The 24,190-nt window shown below is 37.6% G+C and overlaps 2 protein-coding genes across 2 annotated transcripts; both read right to left on the minus strand.

The window, feature by feature from the left end:
- Positions 1 to 1,314: 1,314 nt before the first annotated feature.
- smpd1 (sphingomyelin phosphodiesterase 1) lies at positions 1,315 to 7,214 on the minus strand. Its single transcript, XM_017489077.3, has 6 exons — positions 6,647 to 7,214; positions 4,894 to 5,669; positions 4,116 to 4,287; positions 3,290 to 3,366; positions 2,858 to 3,003; positions 1,315 to 2,610 (listed from the first exon to the last, which is right to left on the minus strand). Exons 1-6 carry the CDS (start codon positions 6,842 to 6,844, stop codon positions 2,183 to 2,185), a joined length of 1,797 nt encoding a protein of 598 aa, XP_017344566.1. The 5' UTR covers positions 6,845 to 7,214; the 3' UTR covers positions 1,315 to 2,182.
- A 1,374-nt stretch (positions 7,215 to 8,588) lies between these two features.
- On the minus strand, positions 8,589 to 23,876 carry vaspa (vasodilator stimulated phosphoprotein a). The gene is made up of 13 exons (XM_017489076.2): positions 23,717 to 23,876; positions 19,937 to 20,108; positions 16,919 to 17,084; positions 16,698 to 16,752; positions 13,648 to 13,990; positions 12,632 to 12,774; positions 11,605 to 11,650; positions 11,436 to 11,469; positions 11,311 to 11,347; positions 11,047 to 11,109; positions 10,059 to 10,128; positions 9,905 to 9,962; positions 8,589 to 9,707 (listed from the first exon to the last, which is right to left on the minus strand). The coding sequence occupies exons 1-13, from the start codon at positions 23,719 to 23,721 to the stop codon at positions 9,670 to 9,672; spliced, it is 1,230 nt and encodes a 409-aa protein (XP_017344565.2). The 5' UTR covers positions 23,722 to 23,876; the 3' UTR covers positions 8,589 to 9,669.
- Between the last annotated feature and the right edge of the window lie 314 nt (positions 23,877 to 24,190).

Raw genomic sequence — 24,190 nt, forward strand, 5'->3', positions numbered from 1 at the left:
TCCTGCTTCCAGACTTCATTTTTTCCACATTGAGAATATGCAAAGCTGAAGATGTGCTGTTGTAATGCAAACATCTGAAAAAAGGACTTTGTAAACAGGGGTTAAATTGGGTTTATGTGTACACAGAGTGGAGTTGAACACCCTTGCAATTTGATTGAAATTAAAAAAAAAAAAAGAGACAATGATTTAAGGCAATAGTTAAAATGTGTATAGATACACATCAGCAATACTCACTGTATCAATTATCTTTGATACCATAACCGGCAATCAAGAATTAATGAACCCTCTAATATTAGTTAACTAATCCCTTAGTGCAGATGAAAATGGGTGACATTGGGGGTAAAAAGACTATTTAAAAATTGCCCTTTTAAGGTGCTGGGCTGCCACAACCAGAATTCCCAACACTGTCCTTCCCAGTGAACTAAATACAGATGTCCCTTCAGTCACTATCCCTATTGATACACTATGTGGCCAAATGTTTATGGATGCCTGACCATTCATACCCATATGTGCATTTTGAACATCCCATTCCAGATTTAGTCCCCCTTTGCTGTAATAACCTCCATTTTTCTGTGAAGGCTTTCCACTAGATTTTGGAATATGGCTGTGAAGATTTGCCCATTCAGCCACAAGTGCATGATTGAGGTCAGCCACTGATGTTGTACGAGGTCTGTTACAATTCGTCCCAAAGGTGTTCAATGGGATTGAGGTCAGGGGTTTGGAATGGGATATTCAATGGGTGTGTTATGAATTGGCCAAATACTTTTGGGCATATAGTATATACATTGCATGCATTAATTTACATACCATAGACACAACACTCAAACTGGCAAAACATTACTACTGTATATTAAACTAAATATTCAAATGGGCATTATTTAGTGATGTCATGACGTCACTCATATCAATAAAACTAACATTTACATTTTTATATGGTCTGTGTAATGAGATTATAAATTAAACTTGCAGAAAAGCTATTCGTTAGGAAAATATTTAGTTTTGGATATTATTGTTTTATCTCCTACATGTTGATATTTCTTGAGGGATGAGCTCTAAACTGTTCACACTAAGAATGCCATCCAGGACCAAGTTTGCATTTATCCCAGTTACGGTAGACATGGTGGGATAGTACCTTAGACATTGTTCTATGCTGTTATCTTTAAACCTACCCAACAAAATTATGTTTTTAAAAAAAAAAAAAACACACACAACAAGAGAGACAGATTAAAAAAATAAAATAAAAAAACTCCAATTCATATACTTTTAGATCACATACATACAGCTGTCTTAGAAAAAAATGTGAGAGAACTGTGATAGGATTGTGGAATTTTTAAATTTAATCTTTCACTCAACATTTACATCAGTTAAATCAACAATTTTACACTCACATACATTCTAAACTCAACAGTATTCTCAGTTACTAGAGACTGTGCAATCTGCTACATTCTGGGCTATGAAGGCCAAGGTAAGGTCAACTGTAAATTATAATGGAAATTGCTATGTGTAACATTCTACTGTTGAGTAATATCCAAACTGAAAAGCTTACACTATAGCTTTGAAAATCAATGGTCTGACATGAAATCAGTCCTAGTAAATATAGCAGAAGCAGTGATAAAAAAAAAAAAAAAAAATTGGTGCTGTGGTTAAATCATATCACTGCACTCCATTATGAAACAAGCAGGAAGTCTACAATGGTAGGAGGTAAAGTACATAAGAGTGCAGTTTCAATACCATGACCTTTACATCATCTGAGGTTTTAGCATGAGTGTGCATTCTAGTTCTTCAATTAAATGTAATGGATTTTTCATTTTAAGGTTGTTTCATCATTGCACAGCACTGTCACTAACTACAATACAAGCTAGCCAGAAATGCGTTTCTACCACAAAAGCCACAGCATTCCATCCAAACACACAATGACTTAACTGTAATTAGTAATCAGTGCCAAGCATTAATAAAATAATCCTGAAACAGTGATTCCAAACAGGCTGATCTTTGGATAACAAATAGCACAATCATTATCACAAAGTGCATATGACATTATAGAAACCCTGAAAACTTGGCTCAGTGAAATTCCTACTTTTCAAAACAACACAAAAGTTTCCAATTTTGAGAAATCACTAGTGATAATTAACTCATTTATACTAGCTGTGGAATTCTTAACTTCGGCAAGTGTCTAACTGGATCAGCACAGAGTCTTTATGACAGAACGTACTCTCGTCTTCTTGACTTCATCAATGCGATCACACTGTTCCAGCAGGTCATAACGGCCACTGCGCAGGTAGCAGATCAGCGTGCTCTTACACACATCCTTGCAGGGCTCTGACACATGGCCTTTGTGCATAAAGTACCAGAATTGTTGGAAGATGTGGTCATTGGTAATGAAGGCTCGGACCAGAGCTTCCCAGTGAGCGGGGAACAAGGCAGGCACACCGTAGGCCTGAGAGGCCCGGTACAGCAATGTCCACGCTGGGTCCGGGTCAGGTTTTGGCAACCATGATGAGTTATCTTGAAAACCGTTTGCCAAGGTGAGATTGAGGATAAAGTTCTCATGATCCAATACTAGACGACTGCTGTCAGAGTAGTTACCATCAATATAATATACACGGTAGCCTACAAAACAAAAAATCTAAATTAAAGCATAAGGTATCTGAAGGTATCATAAAATTCAATACCTTTGCATAATTCAAATAAAATATGCTTTGATTTGATTTTTTTAATGTCATATCTAAAATCAGATCTGTATTCCACCATTAAATATTCACAAAAGCTACATATTAAGGTATTGTATCTGAACACAAGTGCTAAACAGGCATCCAACGAAAACAAGGACCAGTACTTATGTTCATCTCAGTCTTACCTGGATTCAGGTTAATGTAAGTGGTTACACTTGGAGCAATGTAAGCCACACCAACTGCTCGGGTCAGTGTCTCTTCATCATAAAACACCTGAAATTCATCGTAGTGTGTGTGTCCAAAAAACTGGCCTGTTATAGTGCTCTCGTACCTGATACAAAGACATAAACACAAAATGACCAATAAACACTAAAACCTAGGAATCATTGACATGCAGCAGATATACAGGTCTGGGACTTCAAACTGAATCACATGGTCTGCAATAATTAACATGACCTCAATTTCAAATAAGACAACCACTTATTTTTTTCTGAAAGGAACTGCGACAAGGAATTAGGGGACGTCTGTATCTAAAGTCATGTGCTCAAGGTAGAAGGGAGTTTACCAAGACATAGCACACAGCGAGCCAAGTTAATAGCAGTTAGTTTGGGACTAACCTGTTGACTATGTGATAGTAGTTCCAGCTCCAGCTGCTCAGACAGAGTCCAGGGGGGATATGGCCAATAATGTGCACCTAGCAAGAGAGAAAGCATTGTGTGTCACTACAGAATAACAAAAGATCCTTGTGAATCTAGACCAGTATTTACCTTCTATATATACACACACACACACACACACACACACACACACACACACACACACACACACACACACACACACACACACACACACCATAGCACTTCTGAATGCTTGAATCTGACTGATCAGGAGGTGTTGATTAGTTTTCTATAACAGTAGCTCTTAAAGTACTGCCAGCTTCAAGGTTTATATTAATGTGTTCATTCTAATATGTTATTGTTTCTATAGTAAAAGCTTACACAAGGACTTGAACAGATCTGTGTGGAGACGTTAATTTAACATTCTCAAAAGGAGTCTCAAGTGTCAGCCTTTTATAGACTGTCAAAGGTAAAGATGTTGCTTTATATTATTAACTTCAGCACAGAAAAAAAACAAGAGGAAGCAAGTGTTTATAAGTATCTAACTTATTTCACAAATGTCACACTACATTAAAAGTAATTATAAATGGATAGAAAGTATGATGCATCATTCTTTAGTTATAAAAAAAAGACCCAACTTGTTAGTGTTGGCAAAATGCTATGTGTTATGTTTTATTATTTCTGGTGGATGTTCTGGTATCGAAAGCAAAACATATGAGCCAAAAAAAAAATTTTTACTTAAAAATATTAGCTTCAAAACAGTGTTTACAGTCAAGAAATGGGCTTGGAATGTTTATGGAAAGTCCAATGGAGACTGCAGTTCTACCTTTTCTCCCTTGTTTTCAGCCTCCTGCAGGATGTGTACAAGCCACTGAAGCTGGTCCGCTGGGTCTGTGGAGTTCACCATCAGCCAGTAGTTCTCCCTTGCACAGAAGTTCATATTCAGCGACACCACCCTCAGACCTGGCTGAACCTGAGCCGTGTAGAAACCTCCTCGGCTGGAACGGAATATCCAAAAATCAAGGTTTCGTTGAAAATGCTCAATGTTTATTACTTGCTTGGTTCAAGACAAATTGAACTTACTTGAAAATATATGTCTAAAAATATATATTTTTACTAATGTATATCCAAACAAATGATACACCAAAATAATTACATCATTATACAAAAGAATGTAAAAATCTCACAGTCTGGAGCATAATCTGAATTAATGATGCTTTGAAAGGAATAAAAAGTAGTTGGATAATTTTTCTCTGTGAATTCTAGATTTGTAGCAAATACAGTGGCTCCAAGTTCATCCCTTTGGACACCGATGTTGAACATTCAGATGTTGAAAATTCATCTTATATATAGCTAGAATTCCAACACTATTCAGTTAACACTAAATTATTTATAGTTTCAAATGGTGTTCATCAATCAATGTTTTAAGTGTCAGCACCACATTCATGAAGGCCAAGGGCGGGGTGTGGGTGTGGGGTGTACGATTTCGCCCGTATTCATACAAATTTTCAAATTTAAATGATATACAAAATGTTATGTATGGTGTATCTGTTTAACAGATTATGATGATTTACCTCCATTGAATCTGGCTATATTTTGCTTACCGCAAAGTCTTCAGAGCTTGTGCAGGCAGCCAGGGAGCCCATTCTTCTGCCATGGTGTCATATAGCCATCGGGAAGAACGATTGCCGTGCACAAATGGAGGAGGAAAGCTATTGACTGGTGTGCTCTCATGGTTGCCCACGGCTGGGTACACGGTAACATCAGGTCCGAGGTGCTTCCTGATGAGTCTGGAGATGGTAGTCAGCTCATTTAGCTGCTGTGCCCTCGTTTGGGACCAAACATTGTGCGCAGGGATGTCCCCAGTCCAGTAGACCCAGTCCCAGGGTCCAGCCTTGGCTACATTCCGCAGCAGGTTTTCTACTGTACGCAGTGGGAGATCACACTTGCTGTAGGTACCCCAGTGACCTGCAGACCGGCGCCTCCAGTTGGCTCTACCAGACTCGTTCCTGCAGCACAAGGGCTGTTTGCAGTCGGCTGCGCTGCCCTCAGAGTACTCAGCATCCCAGTGGATATCAGTAAGGAAGAGCACCCTGCTTTGAGGCGAGCCAGGTTTGGGTGGTGAGGGAGGGACCACTGGAGGTTTGGGGACATGGGGCAGGGTGATGTTCCAGGGGGCATAGATGTCAAAATGACCACATGACGGTCCCACAAGTAAGGCGCAGGCCTCTGATGGCCAAAGAAGAGACTCCTGAAGGGCACGAATGAAGTCGTCACGGAAGAGCTCCGTAATTTCCCAGCACACACTTTCCTCTGCCAAGTGCAAACGGACACAGGCTTCTCCTACTGCACGAGCCACATGCTCCATGTTCGAGTCACTCTAGAAAGAAAGCCAAGGCCGTTTGAGTGAGTTTGTGTAACATTTCACAACAGTGACATATGTACTAACATGCAAGGCTTTAACATATCACACTTCACACAATGTCAACCCTGAAGCACGATGTTCCGACAAAACAGTTTGACAAAGTGTGGTCACAGTTTCATGGTTTGGGTAGTCATCACGAAACTCAGAGTGTGACTAGCCCTTCTTACTTCCTTACAAAGCCTCAGCTACACATACAATTATAGGTTAGTTAATAACAAGGAATCGGGTGTCATCAAACTACATAAAACTGAATGTTACAGCTAGTCAATAATCCAATGATTATAACATTGATATCATAGAAATTGTGTTACAATTCACTAGTACCTTTGGGATATTTATACAGGGTACAAGAAGTTGCTGACTGGATGGTAAAATCTAGTTTTGTAGTAAATGTTTCTTCATAAAATTTTTCTTCATACCTCAAATTCATTTAAATTGTTATGTTTTATGTCAGTGCTGTTATATATAACGTCGAAAAAACAACAGAAAAACCAACATCCTGCACGGTAATTCTCATCTGCTTTTCTGTTGCATCTCACATATCACACTAACACACAAGCATCACAGTCACTGTGGTCGTTTTGACTATAATTTCCGGTCCTATTTACTGAGGAGGTCTTTCCCATAGATCTAAATGCAGAGGTCACTTGAAACACAGACAGTTGAGCAGTGTTTGTGAATGAAGCTGAACTATGAACCATAGCTCATGTTGACTTTAAAAAAAAACAAACAAACAAAAAAAAGCGTCAAAACTGATTAAAACACAGAAATAGTGAACACATTAAGAACCTAGTGTTTGATCAAATGTTCATTGAACTGTGTTTGGAAGTTAGTTTAATGTTGCCACTGATGCTCAATATATTTTGCTTAATATAAGTAGGACTGTTTTGCTGTACAAACACAAAGGGGCTCATAAAAGACAATTTCCTTACCAAAAGGGCAATGTCCACCACGGTGAAGACAGCTTTACACACCGGACAGCTAATGTTGCGCCAGCTAAAGTGAACTTTAAATCGATCCAGTGTTTTCACAGTCATTATATCAGCCATGTCCACATCATCATGAAGAGGATAAGACGAGCTGAGGGAAGCCAAGAACAAAACTGTGATCACACACACACTGTTCATCATCCTGAACGCCGAAACGGTGCAGCAGTGATGGGGTGAAATCTCAGTGATCTTCTCATTAAACAGCCAAACTGTCGTCCAAAGTTATTTAATCCAACAGTGAAGCCTTCACTGGCTCCTGAAGGGCGTTTATGAGTAAAAGTTTCTCATTTTCGGTACGTGTGACTGACTGACTTGCGATTTCAGACAGGAAGTCTAATAACCACCAGATCGCACTTCTTTTTTTTTTCTCTCAAAAGCTTCACGCTGCAGAACAGTTACACAAACTGCGAATGATCGCTGATGTAGAACAAAACACTCACAAAGTCTCCCTATTCCGACCCTCCTGTCAACGTCCCACAATATTGTGCTCCAAGGCTTTAACAACCAGTGGGTCAGCTGACTGATCACGTGATCTGCTTGACGCCGGCAGTTTGAAATTAACCATTTAAAGACCAAAACGCCTTGCTCTGGTTTTATAGGTGTGACAAAATGTTAATTTCTCTTAATTTTTACTTTTTTTTCTTTGACACACACACACACACACACACACACACACACACACACACACACACACACACATATATATATATATATATATATATATATATATATATATATATATATATATATATATATATATATATGTATAAAGATTTTAATCTTAAAATGGTAATTACCATGAATCATATCTCGTTCAACCTTCAAAATATGTTGTTCTCCTAGACAGTATTTGGTGCTAGTCTACTCAGAGCCAGTCCTCCCTCACATTTTCTGTCTTTTACTGCCCTTAGGTGTGCTGCAAATATACTACTTTCATAAACCCATCCTCAGCACTTAATACTAATCAGAAGACAAGTGTATATCAAGCTTTATAAAATGTCGGCTTCTAAGCCATTTGTGTAACTGTGAAAGAACAGGAACTTGACATAGATGCAAACCGAGATGCTTCATCAAACTTACATATCTGGCACAAGTAATGATGAAACACTGTTTATTAGAACAAGTCAAGGCTGAATTGCGCAAACCTCAAGGTTGTTGATCTTGAGGTTTACAGGCTACTATGGCTTGTCATTGTTTGGAGAACACAAACACACTATATATATATATATATATATATATATATATATATATATATATATATATATATATATATATATATATATATATATATATATATATATATATCCATCCATCTTCTATACCGCTTAATCCTTTTCAGGGTCATGGGAATACCTGGAGGTTTCTAGGTTGGACACAAGGAGGTTCCATTGGGCACAAGGTGGGGTACACCCTGGACAGGGTGCCAATCCATCACAGGGCACAATCACTCATACATTCACACACCCTTTCATACACTATGGACACTTTGGACTCACCAAATCAGCCTACCATGCATGTCTTTGGACTGGGGGAGGAAACACCCGCAACACAGAGAGAACATGCAAACTCCGCACACACAGGGCCACGGTGGGAATCGAACCCCCAACCCTGGAGGCGAATGTGCTAACCACTAAGCCACCGTGCGCCCACACTATATATATTTTTTATATATGCGTCTAATTTACTACAATGGAAGATAAAGTAGCTCAACAAGTATTAGTACTGAATATGTGGCAGTGTGGAACACATAATTTGTGCCTTAACCAAATGTGCATAGCAAAGACTGACCTACAGTTAGGAACTTTAGGTTTATCTATTGCATAATAAACTGGCAACTGAGTGTCTATGTTACTATCATGCAGAACAAATACAGAAAAGTCAAAACTGGTATAAATTGTGGTTGTATTTCATAACCCCTTAAATAACAAATGGTATTTTTAATCAAATTAATCATATGAAATCTCAAGTTGTTGAACAGTACCATTGAACAATAATATCTGAAAATACAACCAACTTTTCAATAGTCTTTTTTCAACTTTTCACAATTTTTTTTTTTTTTTTAACCACAAAAACACATAGGCACATAAATACACAAAAAGCAAACACAGCAGTAGCATAAGCAATGGGTCATTTTGTAATTTTAAAAAAATATATAATTAATTGTGTAAATGTACACATATATTAACATCTGCTAATTCCTGAGGCAAGAAAAAAAATCAGCAAGATGATATTCATCCAGTTTATCACCACACACACAGCTGACTTTCCACCAGCAAAATTACTTCATTATAAACATATCTAACACTTCATTGGCCTTCATTATTATTTTCAGATAATACAACAACTGAATAAAATACCACAATAACAATGTAATAATCAAGAATACTGCGTAACCTTTTTCTTGTCATTTCAGTTATGTGGATGTACACAACAATTCATTGAAAGGCCTAAGATAAGATGGCTTTATAGGATGTATGAGATAAGGATAATGTGCCTCTCTGATGATAAGCATGTTTTAAAGATACACAGGAAAACCTTAAGATATTAGAACAAGAGATAGGCAGAATAAAATAAAAATAAAAATAGTCGAATGTATTATTGGAGAATTTTGCAGACAGGTGACAAATTAAATGAAAACACAATCTCTGTTATGGTGTACGAAGCATTTTGCTGGCTTGGTTTGAGCCCTCTTGAAGAATGGTGTTCATCCCTCAAGTACAGTTCCAAAGACTTCTGGCAGCTTGTGGCGACCCATCATCTTACTGAGACACACTATCACACTACGTTGTTTTCTCTTTTAATTTTTTTTCACCCATTTGTAAATTGAGACATCAATATAATGCAGTTGGATAGCTAAAAGTAAGATAAATGCCTTTTTGAAAGAATTTGCATAAAAGGTTGTATGTGCAACACTGTTTGGACTTTTTATTGCATCGCAAAGCAGAAGCTGTTTCATCATTGTGACGCTAGGGGGCGCCTCCCTTCTGCAACTCTTCTATAAACGCTGTAGGTAAAAGAGGCAATAGACAAAGCAAGCTTTCAGTATTCAGAGAAGTCAAAGCAAGTTAAAATAAATGTATGTATATGCCACATTTTACTTAACATAAACGTCTAAAGATTTATGAGATCTTAAAAGCCAATAATTAAGATAAAGCCATATATTTTACAAAAGAAATTCTTAGTTAAAGTTAAAGAACAGACCTCCAATAATTTCATCCTTAACTTTCTGCAGTTCCTTGCGCACCTCCTCCAGGATTTCCTGTAACAACACAAAACCAGTTTCGGCACATAGATAATAAGTTATCAGTCCTCAGCTGTAATTAATCCAAACATTAGCAATGGTATATTATCTGACCTGTTTGAATTTCTCCATATCAAAGCTCTCTCTGGCAGCCGTGTCACTCACGTTACTGCCTGGCCTTTGCCTGGTGAAAGAAGTAAAAGGGTGCAAGATGAATCAGTCAGTTCAGATACTATGTGGAATTTACTGTATTTCACAGCCATAGCAAAAGGTGACTCTTAATAATCAGTACAGAATCTGTGGTAGCGCCAAAGGTATATCTATAAGTTTTTGTTTTCAACCTACCACAGTTCTAGCATACAAAGAATAAGTCTGACACATTCCCCTGTGCTGAGAAAAGAGTAAAAAGCTGTTTACGTCCCCAGATTAAACTTTTCTTATGAGTTTAGCATATATAGGTTTCCATTCTTTTCTCAATACAAATGTAGGATAGAGTGAATGTCCAGTTGGCCATACTCTATAGATGTGGTTGATAAATTGAACTGAGTTGCATTATTCCTTTAACGTACACTGCCTGAATGATTTGCCTGCAGAGACTAAACAAAAGTCTAAAGATTGCCTTTGTTTTTGTGCAAAGTAATTAATATATGAGATTCTAGACATGACCAAGGTGTGCACAGACAATAACATAAAACAGTGAGCGGCTTGAAAGACTCATTTGCTTTGTCTACTGGCCATTAGATTGAACTTTGCTATCAATCACGACCAGAATTCAAAACAGAAACACATTGTGTTGAATGTTTTTAAGATAGAGACAGAACCGGTCCGTACGGAAGCTCAGAAATGAAATGAAACGATAGTGATTATTTAGCTTGATGAAGCAAAAGCAAAACTATTTTTACACACCCGTACGCACCCATATGCTTGCACACACACACACACACACACACACACACACACACACATACACCCACACAGAGGGAGAGAGAGCGAGAGAGAACGCGAGACTGAGTGAGAGAGAGATAGAGAGTGTGACAGAGAGAGAGAGAGAGAGAGAGAGAGAGAGAGAGAGAGAGAGAGAGCAAATACAGGAGTACAGTACCTGTTTATTGGAGCTGATGCTGGAGCAGGGCTCTTATCAAGACCCTTGGGGCCAGAATTAGAGCTAAATGAAATAAACAGCACTATTTAATTAAATTTACATGTAAAATTTCATTTTAACTGTAACGATCTGTGTTCTTTGTGTTCCTACATTCTCTGCTCTTGTATCTACATTCTCTTAATGTAAGTATTTTTGTTTTTTTTTACTCAGTACCCTGCCCTAAGTTGAGAAACAGGGTGAAAAAGGTGTATATGCAAACTTTACCGTGGGAGGGTACCAGACTTCTCCCAAGGCTTGCAAACTGGGGGGAAAATTAGAGATTTCAAACATTATTGTAAAGGCATAATGTCTGGTAGAAGAAGGATTTTAAGTCTGCTTACTACTCTGACCTTCTGTCTTGTTCTCAGAGGGGGATGAATTGTCCTGTAAGCAAGAGCAAAAAAAAAAAAGTTGATTTCCCTACAGCACTGTATACAGTATTACTGAAATGATCTATATTCACATGGACTCTATACCGAAACCATTCTGGGTTATTTATACAAAAAATATTCAAATTACATTGTTATCTTCTTTTTTCGCCACTGGGGTATCTGTTACCTTGCGCCTGTAAAGGAAGGATAAAAAAAGAACTCAGCATGAGACAAACTTTTTTTCATATTACAAAAGATATAGCACTTTTTTCTTAGGTAGGCACAACTGTAGTTTGCTTTTATAATGCCAATGTCTTGCTGATTTGAGACGTACGGCAGTTTTGTCCGGTTCGCATCCAACTGCTATTTATGGTGATGAGAAATGAAAAAAGATGCACTGATGTGGGGGTGTGACATTTGCTTTTTCATTACAAAATTCAATGCAATATACACCCAATTTGATGCCATCATAGAGAAAAGAGATTCGCTGATATAAACATGAATAAACACCCATTAAAAAGTACACAAGAAGAGACAAAACATCTTGGTTGCATCTTATCAGAGAGGCAGTTATTTTTACCTTGTGGCCACCCGACTTTCCACCATATGCTGCATGTCCTGTGGTGATAATGTCATTGTCTCATTCGTATATGTGCCTCGTTAATACCTTTGAATCTCTGTATAACATGGCTTGTGCATCTTTGATCCCTATAATCAGTTATTTTTTTTACTCTTGTGGATTTTGTACCAGGCTTTTTAACATAAAAACACTTGCATGTGTATTCCAGGCTCTGTGTTTGTGAGACTCCCAATAACATATAGATGTAAAGTCTAAAACTTACAGACAAGTCAGAAAACAAATCTGATATAACCAGTGTCATCCAGCTGGTTATTAATACCACTAAAATACTTACTGGCATCTATAAGTGAAATCTAATTGTATATAATATATTTTTTTAAAATCACTCTGCTGAGAGTCAAATGAGAATCTAATGAGAGGACCTGATCTGACTGTGTATTGATTTTGTATCACAGTAACATGCACAAGCATACCTCTTGATGATCTTCCTAGCCAACCCGTTGTTTTAGGATTATGCTTGCAAGATTGTCTTGAAAATAGAGGCTTTTATCTTCTAAATATGGAAATATTATTAATGAGTTTGCAATATACTAACCTTCTTGCGAGAAGTGCACTCATCTCGCCCATCAACCCTCCGCCACCCCCTCCTCCACCTCCCCCACCGCCGCCGCCTCCTCCTCCTCCTCCAGAGCTCTGGCTGCTCTCTTTTGGTGCTGGAGCACCAGATCCACTCTCATCCTACATGCCCAGGGAAGAGCCGTCCATTAGCTCCATTTACAACATATTGAAATCCATCACTCATGCGTTAACATATTTTTACTCCTCTCCATACCATTATTACTACACATTCGTCTCACATATATTAGCCGCGTTGCAACAAGCTAAATAAGCTATGATATTCTTTAGCCCTGGTCCTCCTTCTCAGCTCAGTACACAGTATATACAATGCCCTCTACTAGTATTGGCACTCTTGGTAAATATGAGCAAAGAAAGCTGTGAATTCTTTTTTTTTACTTTTTAACCTTTTGATATTTTATCCCCCCCAAAAAAATCACTAAAATACTCTGCTCTCATGGATATCGAACAATTGCAAACAAAACAAAGGCTTATCCCAAAAATATATCTTTGTTAAATATATGTGTGCCGTAATTATTGGCACCCCGATGAATTCATATGCGAAAAATATATTTGAAGTATATTCCCATTGATATTTAAAAATTTTTTAGTACACCTGGGTGACTAGGAACAGGAAATTGTTCAACCATGACTTCCTGTTTCACATGGCTATAAATATGAAGTAATACATAGGCCAAATTCTCTTAGTCATTCATAACAATGGGTAAGACCAAGGAATGTAGCTGTGATGTGTAGCAAAAGGTTGTTGAGTTTCACAAAATGGCTAAAATATAAAAATATAGCAAAAGCATAGAAAATGCCCATTTCCACCATCAGTGGAGGGCACTGTATGCTTAACGGACACTTGAATAGAAACACCTGAATCACCTTATTTCAGAAAACACTAGATTGTACACATAATGGTGTGGAAAAACAAGGGGAAAAAAATCAAATGCCTTGTCGATAAGAGAGGTCAAAGGATATCTATATATTTACCTTGGACACTTTGCGGAGTTTGGCCCCAGCAAGAGCTGATGCTAGTCCTCCGGCTCCACCAAAACCTCCACCTCCTCCTCCTCCACCTGAAGGTGGTGGTGGGGGGGCAGGTGGCGCCCCATCAGCGGGTGGTGGAGGGGGAGCCGGTGGAGGCCCGGGAGGTGGTGGAGGACCAGGTGGAGGTGGAACTCCAGCGGGAGGAGCAGCTGCAGCTGGAGCTGGTGGAGGAGCGGGAGGTGCAGCGGGAGGTGCAGCTGGTGGAGCGGCTGCCTGCCTCTGCCTCTCTAGCCGCTCCTGTTCCTGTCTCTCTCTCTCCTGTCTTTCTCTCTCCTGCTGCTCCTGTCTGTTAAGAAAATGGAAAGGCTGCATTGAGGCATGACTTAGCAAGAACTATTCAAATGTTCATAATACTTATGTATTTGAAAGCAAAAGATCCCATGTTCCACTTTTAGTCAAATAACCTAATAAATCTATCAAAACATGCATTCCCTAAATTACGTCTAGATTACCCTTATGCATGTTATTTGTGGAATGTTTTATTTTTCAGATTGTAATACTTTTTGTAATTAATTGTAAAAAAAAAAAAAAAAAAAAAAAAGTTTCCTAAAACTGATATTCTTTATTAGTAGTTACTAACAATTTTTAGGGTACATACACATTTTTAGCAATAAATTTCCATGACTTTTCCATGACTTTTGAGGCAAATTTTCATGACCATACATTCCCTGAAATGTCTATGTATACCAGATAAAATAATAATAATCCATGTTAAAATTTACCACAGTGTATTTTAACAACAATTAAAACATAAACAAAATAACTACAGTAAGGTCCTTGTATATTGAAAAGTGTCTACACCGCTATCCTATAAAAGCAGTCCATATGATACAAAGCTCTAGTATGGCCACTTGGAGTACAGTTTTTATAGTGCATAGTTAAAGCTCATGATCACTATCTTCTGCCATTTTATGGAATAGAGATGTAATAGAGTGGAAAAGAATGGAAAAATATCTTCTTTTATGTTATGAAAAGTAACAGTATTTGGGTTTGGAATTAAATAAAGGTAAGTAAATGATAACAGAATTTTCATTTTTAAGTGAACTATCCCTTTAACTTTTTGAGTACAGACCTGACAAGGACACACAGACTAGTATGAAAATGCAGTGGTTGCAGACACTTGGGGGTTTATTGTCCAAAAAAATAGAATTAAAGGAATAAAGAAAAATAGTTAAAGAACTAGATTTGCAAATAATCTTTTATTTTTAATAAATGGCTCTGTCCTAACCACAACTTAAAAACACACTTGAGTCAAATCCACAAGTTTCATCATGTTCTGAGGATGATTGAGTTTTATGAATCATTTTCTTAGATAAGTGAATTTACTGAAAGTCTACCAGGAAATCCATGTAACCACGTTCACTCACACGTTCATTCACAATATGCACACATTAATTCTCCTGCCTAATATACTGAAAATGGCTCCGTTAATGTTTCTTATCTCCTCACATTGACAATAATGCGCTACACTATATGAATCATGTAAATGTTTGCATCCCTTACTGTCGGTCGTTTAACTTATCTATTATAAAACACTTGTCAAATACAAACTTTAGCTACTCAGCTTACATTTTACCTTGCAGTCTTTCACCGTTAAAACTGAAGCCTCGTGCAGCTTCTGTGAACAGTAAAGCACCGCCTTCTTTGATTTGATTGGTCATCTCACACATTTTGACATTGACGAGCACTGCTAGACCTGCTAGAAGGCAGACTACACTAAAAAGTTTACCTTTTTTTTTTTTTGGTCATCCTAACAACATACATCGCGGTGCATAATAGAGTGCAGCAGAGCAGCAAATACCAAATACCGAGGGGGACAATATGGCCATATCTGATAATTTGTGGGACATCTATCCATCTTCTATACCACTTTCTATACTAATTCTATTGGGTTAAGGGGAACCTGGGGCCTATCCCAGGGAGCATCAGGCACAAGGCAGGATACTACACCCCGGATGGGGCACCAATCCATCACAGGGTACAATAACATACACATTCACGCACATTCATACACTACAGACACTTCGGACATGCCAATCAGCCTACCATGCATGTCTTTGGACTAGGGGAGGAACCCGGAGAACATGCAAAATCCACACAAAGGGCTACAGTGGGAATCGAAACCCCAACCCTGGAGGTGTGAGGAAAACGTGCTAACTACTCAGGCACCATGCACCCTATTTGTGGGACATGTCCCCTTCAATGTCTCTGGTGGTTACCGCCCTGACACAGACGTTACCCCAGATGTTACTCCTCACAGAGAACTTAACATTGTGTGGCGTGACTGATCACCCAAACATTAAGTATTGTTTAACCAATATTAACAATTAAACATATATTCTATTATACAGGTATTTGTGAAGCAAATTTCCATGACTTTTCCAAAACTCTCTGGGTTTATTTTTTTCCCCAAACCTTTTTTTTTTTTTTTTTTTTTTTTTTTTGCTATTTTAAAATTCCATGACTTTTCCAGATTTTTCATGACCATTCGAACCCTGAATTTTTAACAAACATTTTTCAGAAATGTCTATTTGGCGTAACATGCACCAAGTACATTCCAAAAAGTTGTGACCATATATAGTAAATATTAAGTCTTTTGGGATTTGGCCTAACTGTGTGTTGGAGGAACTTAATTGGATCTCAGGTAGTTTACGAAGTGTAAAATCCATCTGAATATGAACGACAATGAACATTAGAGGGTTTTTTTAACCTTATATGGCTTATGTGATATAAATGCTTATATTATATATATATATATATATATACACATATACATACATACATACACATGAATCCACAGAGTAACAGTTTACTTCATTTGGAAACAAGCTACAATGAGGTACATAAACCACTGATGTGTGTCTATACTGTGCGAGTGTGTATTGGTGAAACAGGAACACTGTTTTCCGTAATGAGCTGTGCTGAGTCACTGTATGTTGTGTTGGCTGAGTTGAGTCGAGGTCATTGTGTGCACTGCATTGGTGAGTGAGTACCTCTGCTGCTCTTCAACACTCGGTCCATTCGGTGGAGGCCGGGAGGGAGTTGCACCTATAAAACAAACATAATATAATAAATTCCCTCAACACACCAGTGTAATGCTAGCTGTTGAAAAGTACAGTTCCTAACCGATAGACCTTCTTAATAGTCACATAATAGCTTTAGAGTAAACATATATTCTGAGTAGGAGTAATAGTGTGTCTGGAATTTCTCTCACCGTTGACCAAATCTAGTGCATGCAGCATGGTGTTAGCAAACTGCATAGCTTCATCCTTACTACCGAAATTCAGGCCCCACACCTGCCGTACATCTCGCCACTGGTGGAAATTTGGAGTGGCCTGATTGTACTTTATACCTCTCATAAGTGGGCAGTTAATGACAACCTGAAAAAGGAAATGTAGCAAACAAATGTTAACATACTTGTAACTGTTTATTGATATTAATAGGTTTGTTCACATACAGTATGTGGGCAAGTCTCACACGTATGGCTTTAACTGGGTTTAGGTAGTGACTAAAAAAATTAATCAATCTTTGGTCTGAATTTTCTTGATCTTTAATACAAATCATATCCGTACACATGAAAGACCCGACTGGGTCTGCAGTTTTATTACAAACTGTCAGTTGTGAAGATCCCTTTTGGAAGAACCTATTTCGAGTTAGCCCCATTATTCAAGGATGGCGTATGTCTGATGTTCTGTGCTTATTTTTTAAAAGGTCAAATTAGAAACCAAATATTTACCATACTTGTATTTATTTATTACATATAGTGTGTGGAGAATAGGACTCCTAACTATTAAGGTACCCCAGATCATGTCTGCACTGTTTTAACTGGGTGCAGAATCTTTAAAAATGACTAAAAATCAAAAACAGGCACACGACTTCCCAGGGGCAAGTTCTGAATGAGTTCTTCCAGACAAATAAACTGATGCTTTGGGGTTGTTGTTTGTTTTTTTACATGCGATAAAAATGCAGATGCATTTGGACATTTCATGCAGCACCGATATGATTTGCTTATGGTTTCTAGTTCTAAATGGGACTCGAAAAATGACTGATAAAATCTGCGTTTGGTGACAGTGTGATTCGCAGTACTTTCACAAAGACAGGAAGTAAAATGTAGACAGCATTTAACAACTGTGAGACTGACAAAAACAAAAAAACCACCAACTGAGGACAAAACGGCACCCTACTCTACTATTTCACACGTACTCGCTTCCCTGTGTTGTTCCTCCACAGCACAGACTGAAGAACCTCTGGTAAAAAAGTAGGCTTGTAAAATTACTCTCTTAGTACTCTGTGTAAAGCTGTTCATACATGCCTAATAAACTACCATGACTGACCACTGAAAAGAGGACGTGAAACTTTGACTGGTTTCTCAGAAGCACTACAGTAATGCAATGTCAGAATCTTACAGAGGGCAGATAATACAAAGAAGAAAATGATCTTCATTTTTATATTAAATGTTTATTTTACACAGTATTAGTCTTATACTGTATGTACACCAGGTCCCTTCATTTTTTTGTGTCACTCTTACTCCATTTTCAGCTGTATTATTTTAACTTAATAAGACATATACTACAGGTCAAAAATTTAGACACACTTATTCTCTACTTTTTATTTTTTCCCCCATATTTTAGAATAATAATAACGTCATCAACACTCTGAAGTAACACAAATGGAACTATGGGAATTATGTTGTGATAAAAAATCCTAAATAAATCAAAATAATTTAGGATTTTATGATCTTCAAAGTAGACACCCTTTTTGCCAAGAATTTTCATAAATGTATTCTTGACATTTTCTCAACCGATTTCTTGAGGAATCTCCCTGAGATGCTTTTTAAACAGTATTAAAGAGCTCACACCTACGCTTTACACTTATTGGCTGCTTTTCGGAATATTTTGTTCCGAGTCATCCTTTTAAAAAAATATTTTTTTGTAAATAAAATATTAGTTTTCTAATGTAATAAATGAATATGTTGGCACAATTATGTTTTTGTATACAACACCGATTTCAAACATTTAATCATACACCTTCAGATCAAAAGATTTTTAAAGATCATGAGAAACATTTCAGTCACGTGTCTCCAAACTTTTGACACACACACACACACAATTTATTTTGTGCAAACTTATAACTTGACAGATTTATTTATTTATTTATTTATGTTTAGTTGTATAAATCAGTACAAAAAACATTTTAGATTCATAAACATTAGTTTTCTAGCACAAAATGAAATGTTACAGAAAAATGTTTGTGTGCCATTAAAGAAAGCAGTGTATTATGTAAGAGACACTTTTCAGACAAAAAACCACAATGAAGGCTGCTGGGTTTTGCTGCAAAAATAAGAAGCGAGTGAGACAGTCAAATTCTCCAGAAGAACCGTGGCTGGTTCTGCAAGATGTTCAATAGAACTTAAAGCTCATTTCCTTATAAAACTGCGCTAATTGTACCGGAGACTGTTATTTTTATTTTTTCATCACACCAAATATTGACTTTGTTTCATTTACTACTGTTTACTGCTCTTTACGCTAGTTTTTAAAATGTAGAAACATTTAATTTCATTATTTTGATGGCATCTTTGCTCTACAGCATTTCTTTTCATACGCCTAAAACTTTTGTACAATACTGCACACTGATATTATATATACATATATATATATATATATATATATATATATATATATATATATATATATATATATATATATATATATAAACACACATGTGTGTATGTGTGCCCTTTAGGTGCAGACACTGTGTCAGAAATATATCACGACACTTAAAGATGTTTTAATTTGCCCATAAAAAATTACTGTCACATTTAACTAAAAATTATAGGTTAGAATTTGTAACCTTATTTATTGTCTGTAAAATTGGTGAACAGTGAATGTTAATATCCAATCATCTACTTATGACTATGCAGTGAATCAGTGTATTGTACTGGCGACATCTACAAGTGTAACATGACATAATTTATATTATATTGTCATATTACTGTTTATTGTCGACATGATATCATTATTGTTAAATCTACTATGAGATCCAACCTTAATACACATTAGTGTATTTATGTCTCAGAACCCCAGCAAGAGCAGCAGCTGTTTGGGGCATTCAAATAAACTCTATAATCAAGGTCCATTAACATCCACATCCTTTCCACTTCACCCAGCACACAATGCTTCATGACATTTATTAACTGGACCTGGAGTTCTGATTTGCATGTATTTCTGTGTACCTGCTGGTCAGCCTGCAGTTTTCGGCCCACCACTCTGAAGGTGTTGGAACTGGGGTTTTGGTAGATGTGTACTCTGCTCACAGCCTGACCTCCAGTACCAGCAGGGACCCAGCGCTTCCCCGCGTCATCGTACAACATGACAGTAGCTCGCGCCTGGCACAAGCTCACCTCACTGAGCACACAGGAGACAGGGTGGAGAAATTATGAACCATCAGTTCTCTCATTTCAAACATGCAGACAGATATCTGTTTATCATTTAAAAAAAAAGGAAGGAATAAAATGTTCATTAACACCTGCTGATTGATTCTGGCTTGAGTGTGCACAATGACTCACAGGCTACCATCATTAGAATTGTTCTCTTACAGGCACATTAAAAACGTGTAGAAAAACACATAGGAGGAAGTGGGAACATGTTTCTCTCTTCCCCTGCAATTGTCTCAACGATAGTATTGCACCTACTGACTTCCGCCGACATGACTGCCGGACTAAGGACTAAACTGAAGTATTGAGTAAGCATACACATAGTCAATAAGTGCAGCTTTCTACAAAGCACTAGCTAGAGAACTCTGGTCTCTAAAAATACTCAGATTGGCCAACTAGACACAGCAGCGCTAAAAGAGGATCTGAGATGGTAAATAATAGGAAGTGTGTTTCAGATAGAGAGGTAAGAGTAGTGCATGACAATGAGATATCGAGGACATGAGCAAGGAAAAAAATTCAGAAACAACGAAGCCTTCCTTTAGTGTTCTACAGTGCAAAAGACTTCCGTCTCTGCCCGCATGTGAACTACATTAAAATGCTTTTTCTTGGTTTGGTGTATGATAGTTTAGTCTCTCCAGCACTAAATGTAGAGTAGGAAATTGCGGTTCACTGCAGACACTGACTACAGAATGATTTATAAACACATACGCACACACACACACAAACACACACACACACAAACACTTTGGCATTACTCTACTTTTTTACACACAATGATTTATATGCACACATGCACACACACACACACACACACACACAAACACACACACACTTTGGCAGTACTCTACTTTGAGTACCTTCCACTGACATGACCTTACTAACAGAAAGTCATAACCCGCCCCCCCTGCCCCCAAAGTGATAAAAAACAACCTTTTTAACACACACACGTCTAGACTGGTGTGATCGGTTCTTACTGTTCGTAATTGTACAGTGGGCGGTTGAGGCTCTGGTGGTAGAGCAGGTTGCCCACTAATCGTAGGGTTGGCGGTTCGAATCCTGGCCCACACCTGGCCCTACAAGCCGAGGTGTCCTTGGGCAAGACACTGAACTCCAAGTTGCTCCCAATGGCAAGCTAGCGCCTTGCATGGCAGTTCTGCTACCATTGGTGTGTGCATGCATGCGTGTGTGAATGAGAACCAGTGTAAAGCACTTAGAACCGCTAAGGTTAAAAAAGCACTGTAAGTGCAGACCATTTACAGTTTGTAGGTTATCAATCTTTATATAGATTGCTAAATTGTTACAAGTGTAACAATTACAATATGAATCAAATATGTAACATTACAAACACTATATAATATAATCGATAATGGTTATAGTCAGTTCTTACTTTCATGCAGTGACTACAAGACACATTTAGAAGCACTGGAAACAGTGTGTGTCTTGTGTAAAATGATCTGTAAATTCTCATCATCTGTGGTCTGAGAAAAATGAGTTTAATTTGCTTTCTGATGTACTTACAGAGAGCTTCCAATGTGCTTATATTATTGTTAAAAGTCTTATTCTCACAGACACCGGATATGTGATCTCTAATGGTGTTGAGATATTTGTAAGTTCTTGCTGTCTATTTTGGTGAAAGGTGCTAGGGAGGTCGATTCTTCACCAGTTTATAGAACTGACTGGCTTTGAGGGTGAGCTCTTGCGCTTGTGCATTTTTATTTTTAAAGATCTGTTTACACACACACACAGACACACTCTCACAGTGAAATATAATGACATTTGATAGAAATAATTACAATGGAAATATACTCCATGTAGTGATGTACTTAAATTAGTTCAATATAGTTGCACTGTTGCATAGTCTCTTATTTATAGACTGAACATTCACGCATTCAAAATACATTAATAAAAAGAGATAAATTTCTAAGTCAATTTCTAAGAGATTTGCACTTATGCAGCAGTATATAAGCCACAAATATAATCTGTAACGCATCTCTAACGTTATTTGATGTCAGATGCTATTTACATGCATGTTAGTCCTGGGTCTGATTATAAGAAATGTATATTTCTTTATATTTTCAGTAATCCTTGTCATAATAGCTTAAAAAGGTATGAACAGCCACCTTTCAGAATAGAGAAGGCACAGTTTTTGCTTTAACAGTTTCCAAATTTACATGCATACAAATGAAATGAGAGTTACTTATTAGCTTTGGTGGAAGAACAATTTAGATTCAGTGTTGAAATTTATGTCCAGACATTTCAGACTGCATGTGTATCCATGCATGACTGGATTATGATGTTTGATGTTATATAAGAAACCACCATGAAAAAACACAAATGTTACGTGAGAAAGACATGGACACCTGAGTTCGGTTTTTTAACCACAGTAGATTTGTATTCACTTCCTCAAAACTGGAGGAAATGCTTAAGCTTAATGTAATCAAGCTCCCATGGTGTGTTTCAGTTTGACACTAACCGAGAGTTACTTTTGTAAATACGCATGCTCAAACTGATAAAAAAAAACTATCCAACGTCATGAAATCAGGCAAATGAGCCACTGAGATGGCATGGAACAAGCTGCCAGGTTAGAAAATCTGCTGAATTGAGTCATTTGATCTGGTTGTGGAAAAAAAATTCATTCAGTCCAATTACAGTGTACAAGCTTTGCTTGAATGTATGAAGCACATGCATAAAAATCTGTTCTCTGTACATGTACTGCTGCTGCCTGTTCCTGACACAATACTACTACCATTGCTTTCTTTCTCATCCTCTCATTAAGGTCCTGCCTTAAATCATTCTGATTCTCCAATTCCGCTTGGAGCTTTCTGCACTTGTGACTCACCTTCTGCTGCTCTGGATGGGTCTACATGGATATAACATCACACATCTTCAAGTCTTAATCTTTCTTTAGTGGATCATCATACCTGGATACTGTAGATTTGTACCCAAGAACTGCTGCTGTAATCATAATTGTCCTGTGCTCATCCCAGGATTCATTCACAAACTGCTCATACTGAACCTCCTTTCAACACAATTAGTACTGTTAGACTTTACAGTATACGGCTGTCTAAGAGATCTAAGACGAGTGATATTTTTAACCCAGTAACAAGGATTACAAGTAACCCAGAAGAGGATGAGTTTCCTTTTGAGTCTTTAGTTCTCCTCAAGGTTTCTTCCTCATGTTAACTCTGTGTTGGGTTTTGTCTCCCCTTGCCACTGGTACTTCTGGCTTTCTCATCAGGTATTTAAACCTTCATTTCTGTAAAGCAGTTTTGTGGCTATGTCTATTCAATTAAAACTGAACTGAATTGACTCTGGAAGCCAGTGCCACTTTCTAACTGATAGACTTGCACAACTTACAGTGTGAACAACACACAAGGTAAATGTTCATTACAGCTTTCCCCCTTCGAAGTTGTGTGTGGTGGTGTATAAACAATAAACAATATAGTTTGTTCTTTTACCTAGGAAGGCAGATGAGGCTGAGCACACTGAGTACAGCATGCGCTCACATAAAATACATATAAACATGAAAGTAAATTTATGTCCAAATGCATTTTAAAGACACTGTTTTGTTGGACTTACCTCATTTTTACGAGATGATCTTGTCTCACACACACACACACATTAAAAAAAACAAGCTACATTTATATAAAAGGGATCTGAGCTGAAGTGTTCAGAGGCATCCGCTTCTCAGCCTGTTGTTCAGACAAAGCCACAATTTCCTGGTTTGAATGACGAATCTGATCTTTACGCTTCATCCGGATTGACACCAAATAACGTTTCATCCTTTATACACGTGGGGCTGTCAGCAATTTCTTAACACGAGGCTGATTTTATAGGAGAAGCCCTTGAACTCCAAATATAAATGTCTATAGTGGAAAAAGAAACCATAAGACCTGGTAAAGACACGTGTAAAATGTATTACATTTGATATCTAATATTCCACTGTTTAGATGAAAACAGAAGTGTAACTCCAGTCCTCTTTTGCTCTCTTGTGGCTGTTTGTCGTATTGCAACATAAATGTATCCTTACCGTTGGGGTGTACCATGAAAGGT

The sequence above is a fragment of the Ictalurus punctatus genome, chromosome 16 (genome assembly GCF_001660625.3).
Source record: "Ictalurus punctatus breed USDA103 chromosome 16, Coco_2.0, whole genome shotgun sequence".
In the NCBI taxonomy this organism is placed as follows: Eukaryota; Metazoa; Chordata; class Actinopteri; order Siluriformes; family Ictaluridae; genus Ictalurus; species Ictalurus punctatus.

Excerpts from the sequence above, each read along its gene's own strand:
- smpd1 (XM_017489077.3), bottom strand. The coding sequence starts at position 6,844 with ATGATGAACAGTGTGTGTGTGATCACAGTTTTGTTCTTGGCTTCCCTC. Across the intron at positions 5,670-6,646 it reads TGGTGGACATTGCCCTTTTG|AGTGACTCGAACATGGAGCA; the intron begins GTAAGGAAATTG and ends CTTTCTTTCTAG. Across the intron at positions 3,004-3,289 it reads TACTATCACATAGTCAACAG|GTACGAGAGCACTATAACAG; the intron begins GTTAGTCCCAAA and ends TCTTTGTATCAG.
- vaspa (XM_017489076.2), bottom strand. Across the intron at positions 12,775-13,647 it reads AACTCCGCAAAGTGTCCAAG|GATGAGAGTGGATCTGGTGC; the intron begins GTAAATATATAG and ends CTGGGCATGTAG. Across the intron at positions 10,129-11,046 it reads GCATCAGCTCCAATAAACAG|GCAAAGGCCAGGCAGTAACG; the intron begins GTACTGTACTCC and ends TTCTTTCACCAG.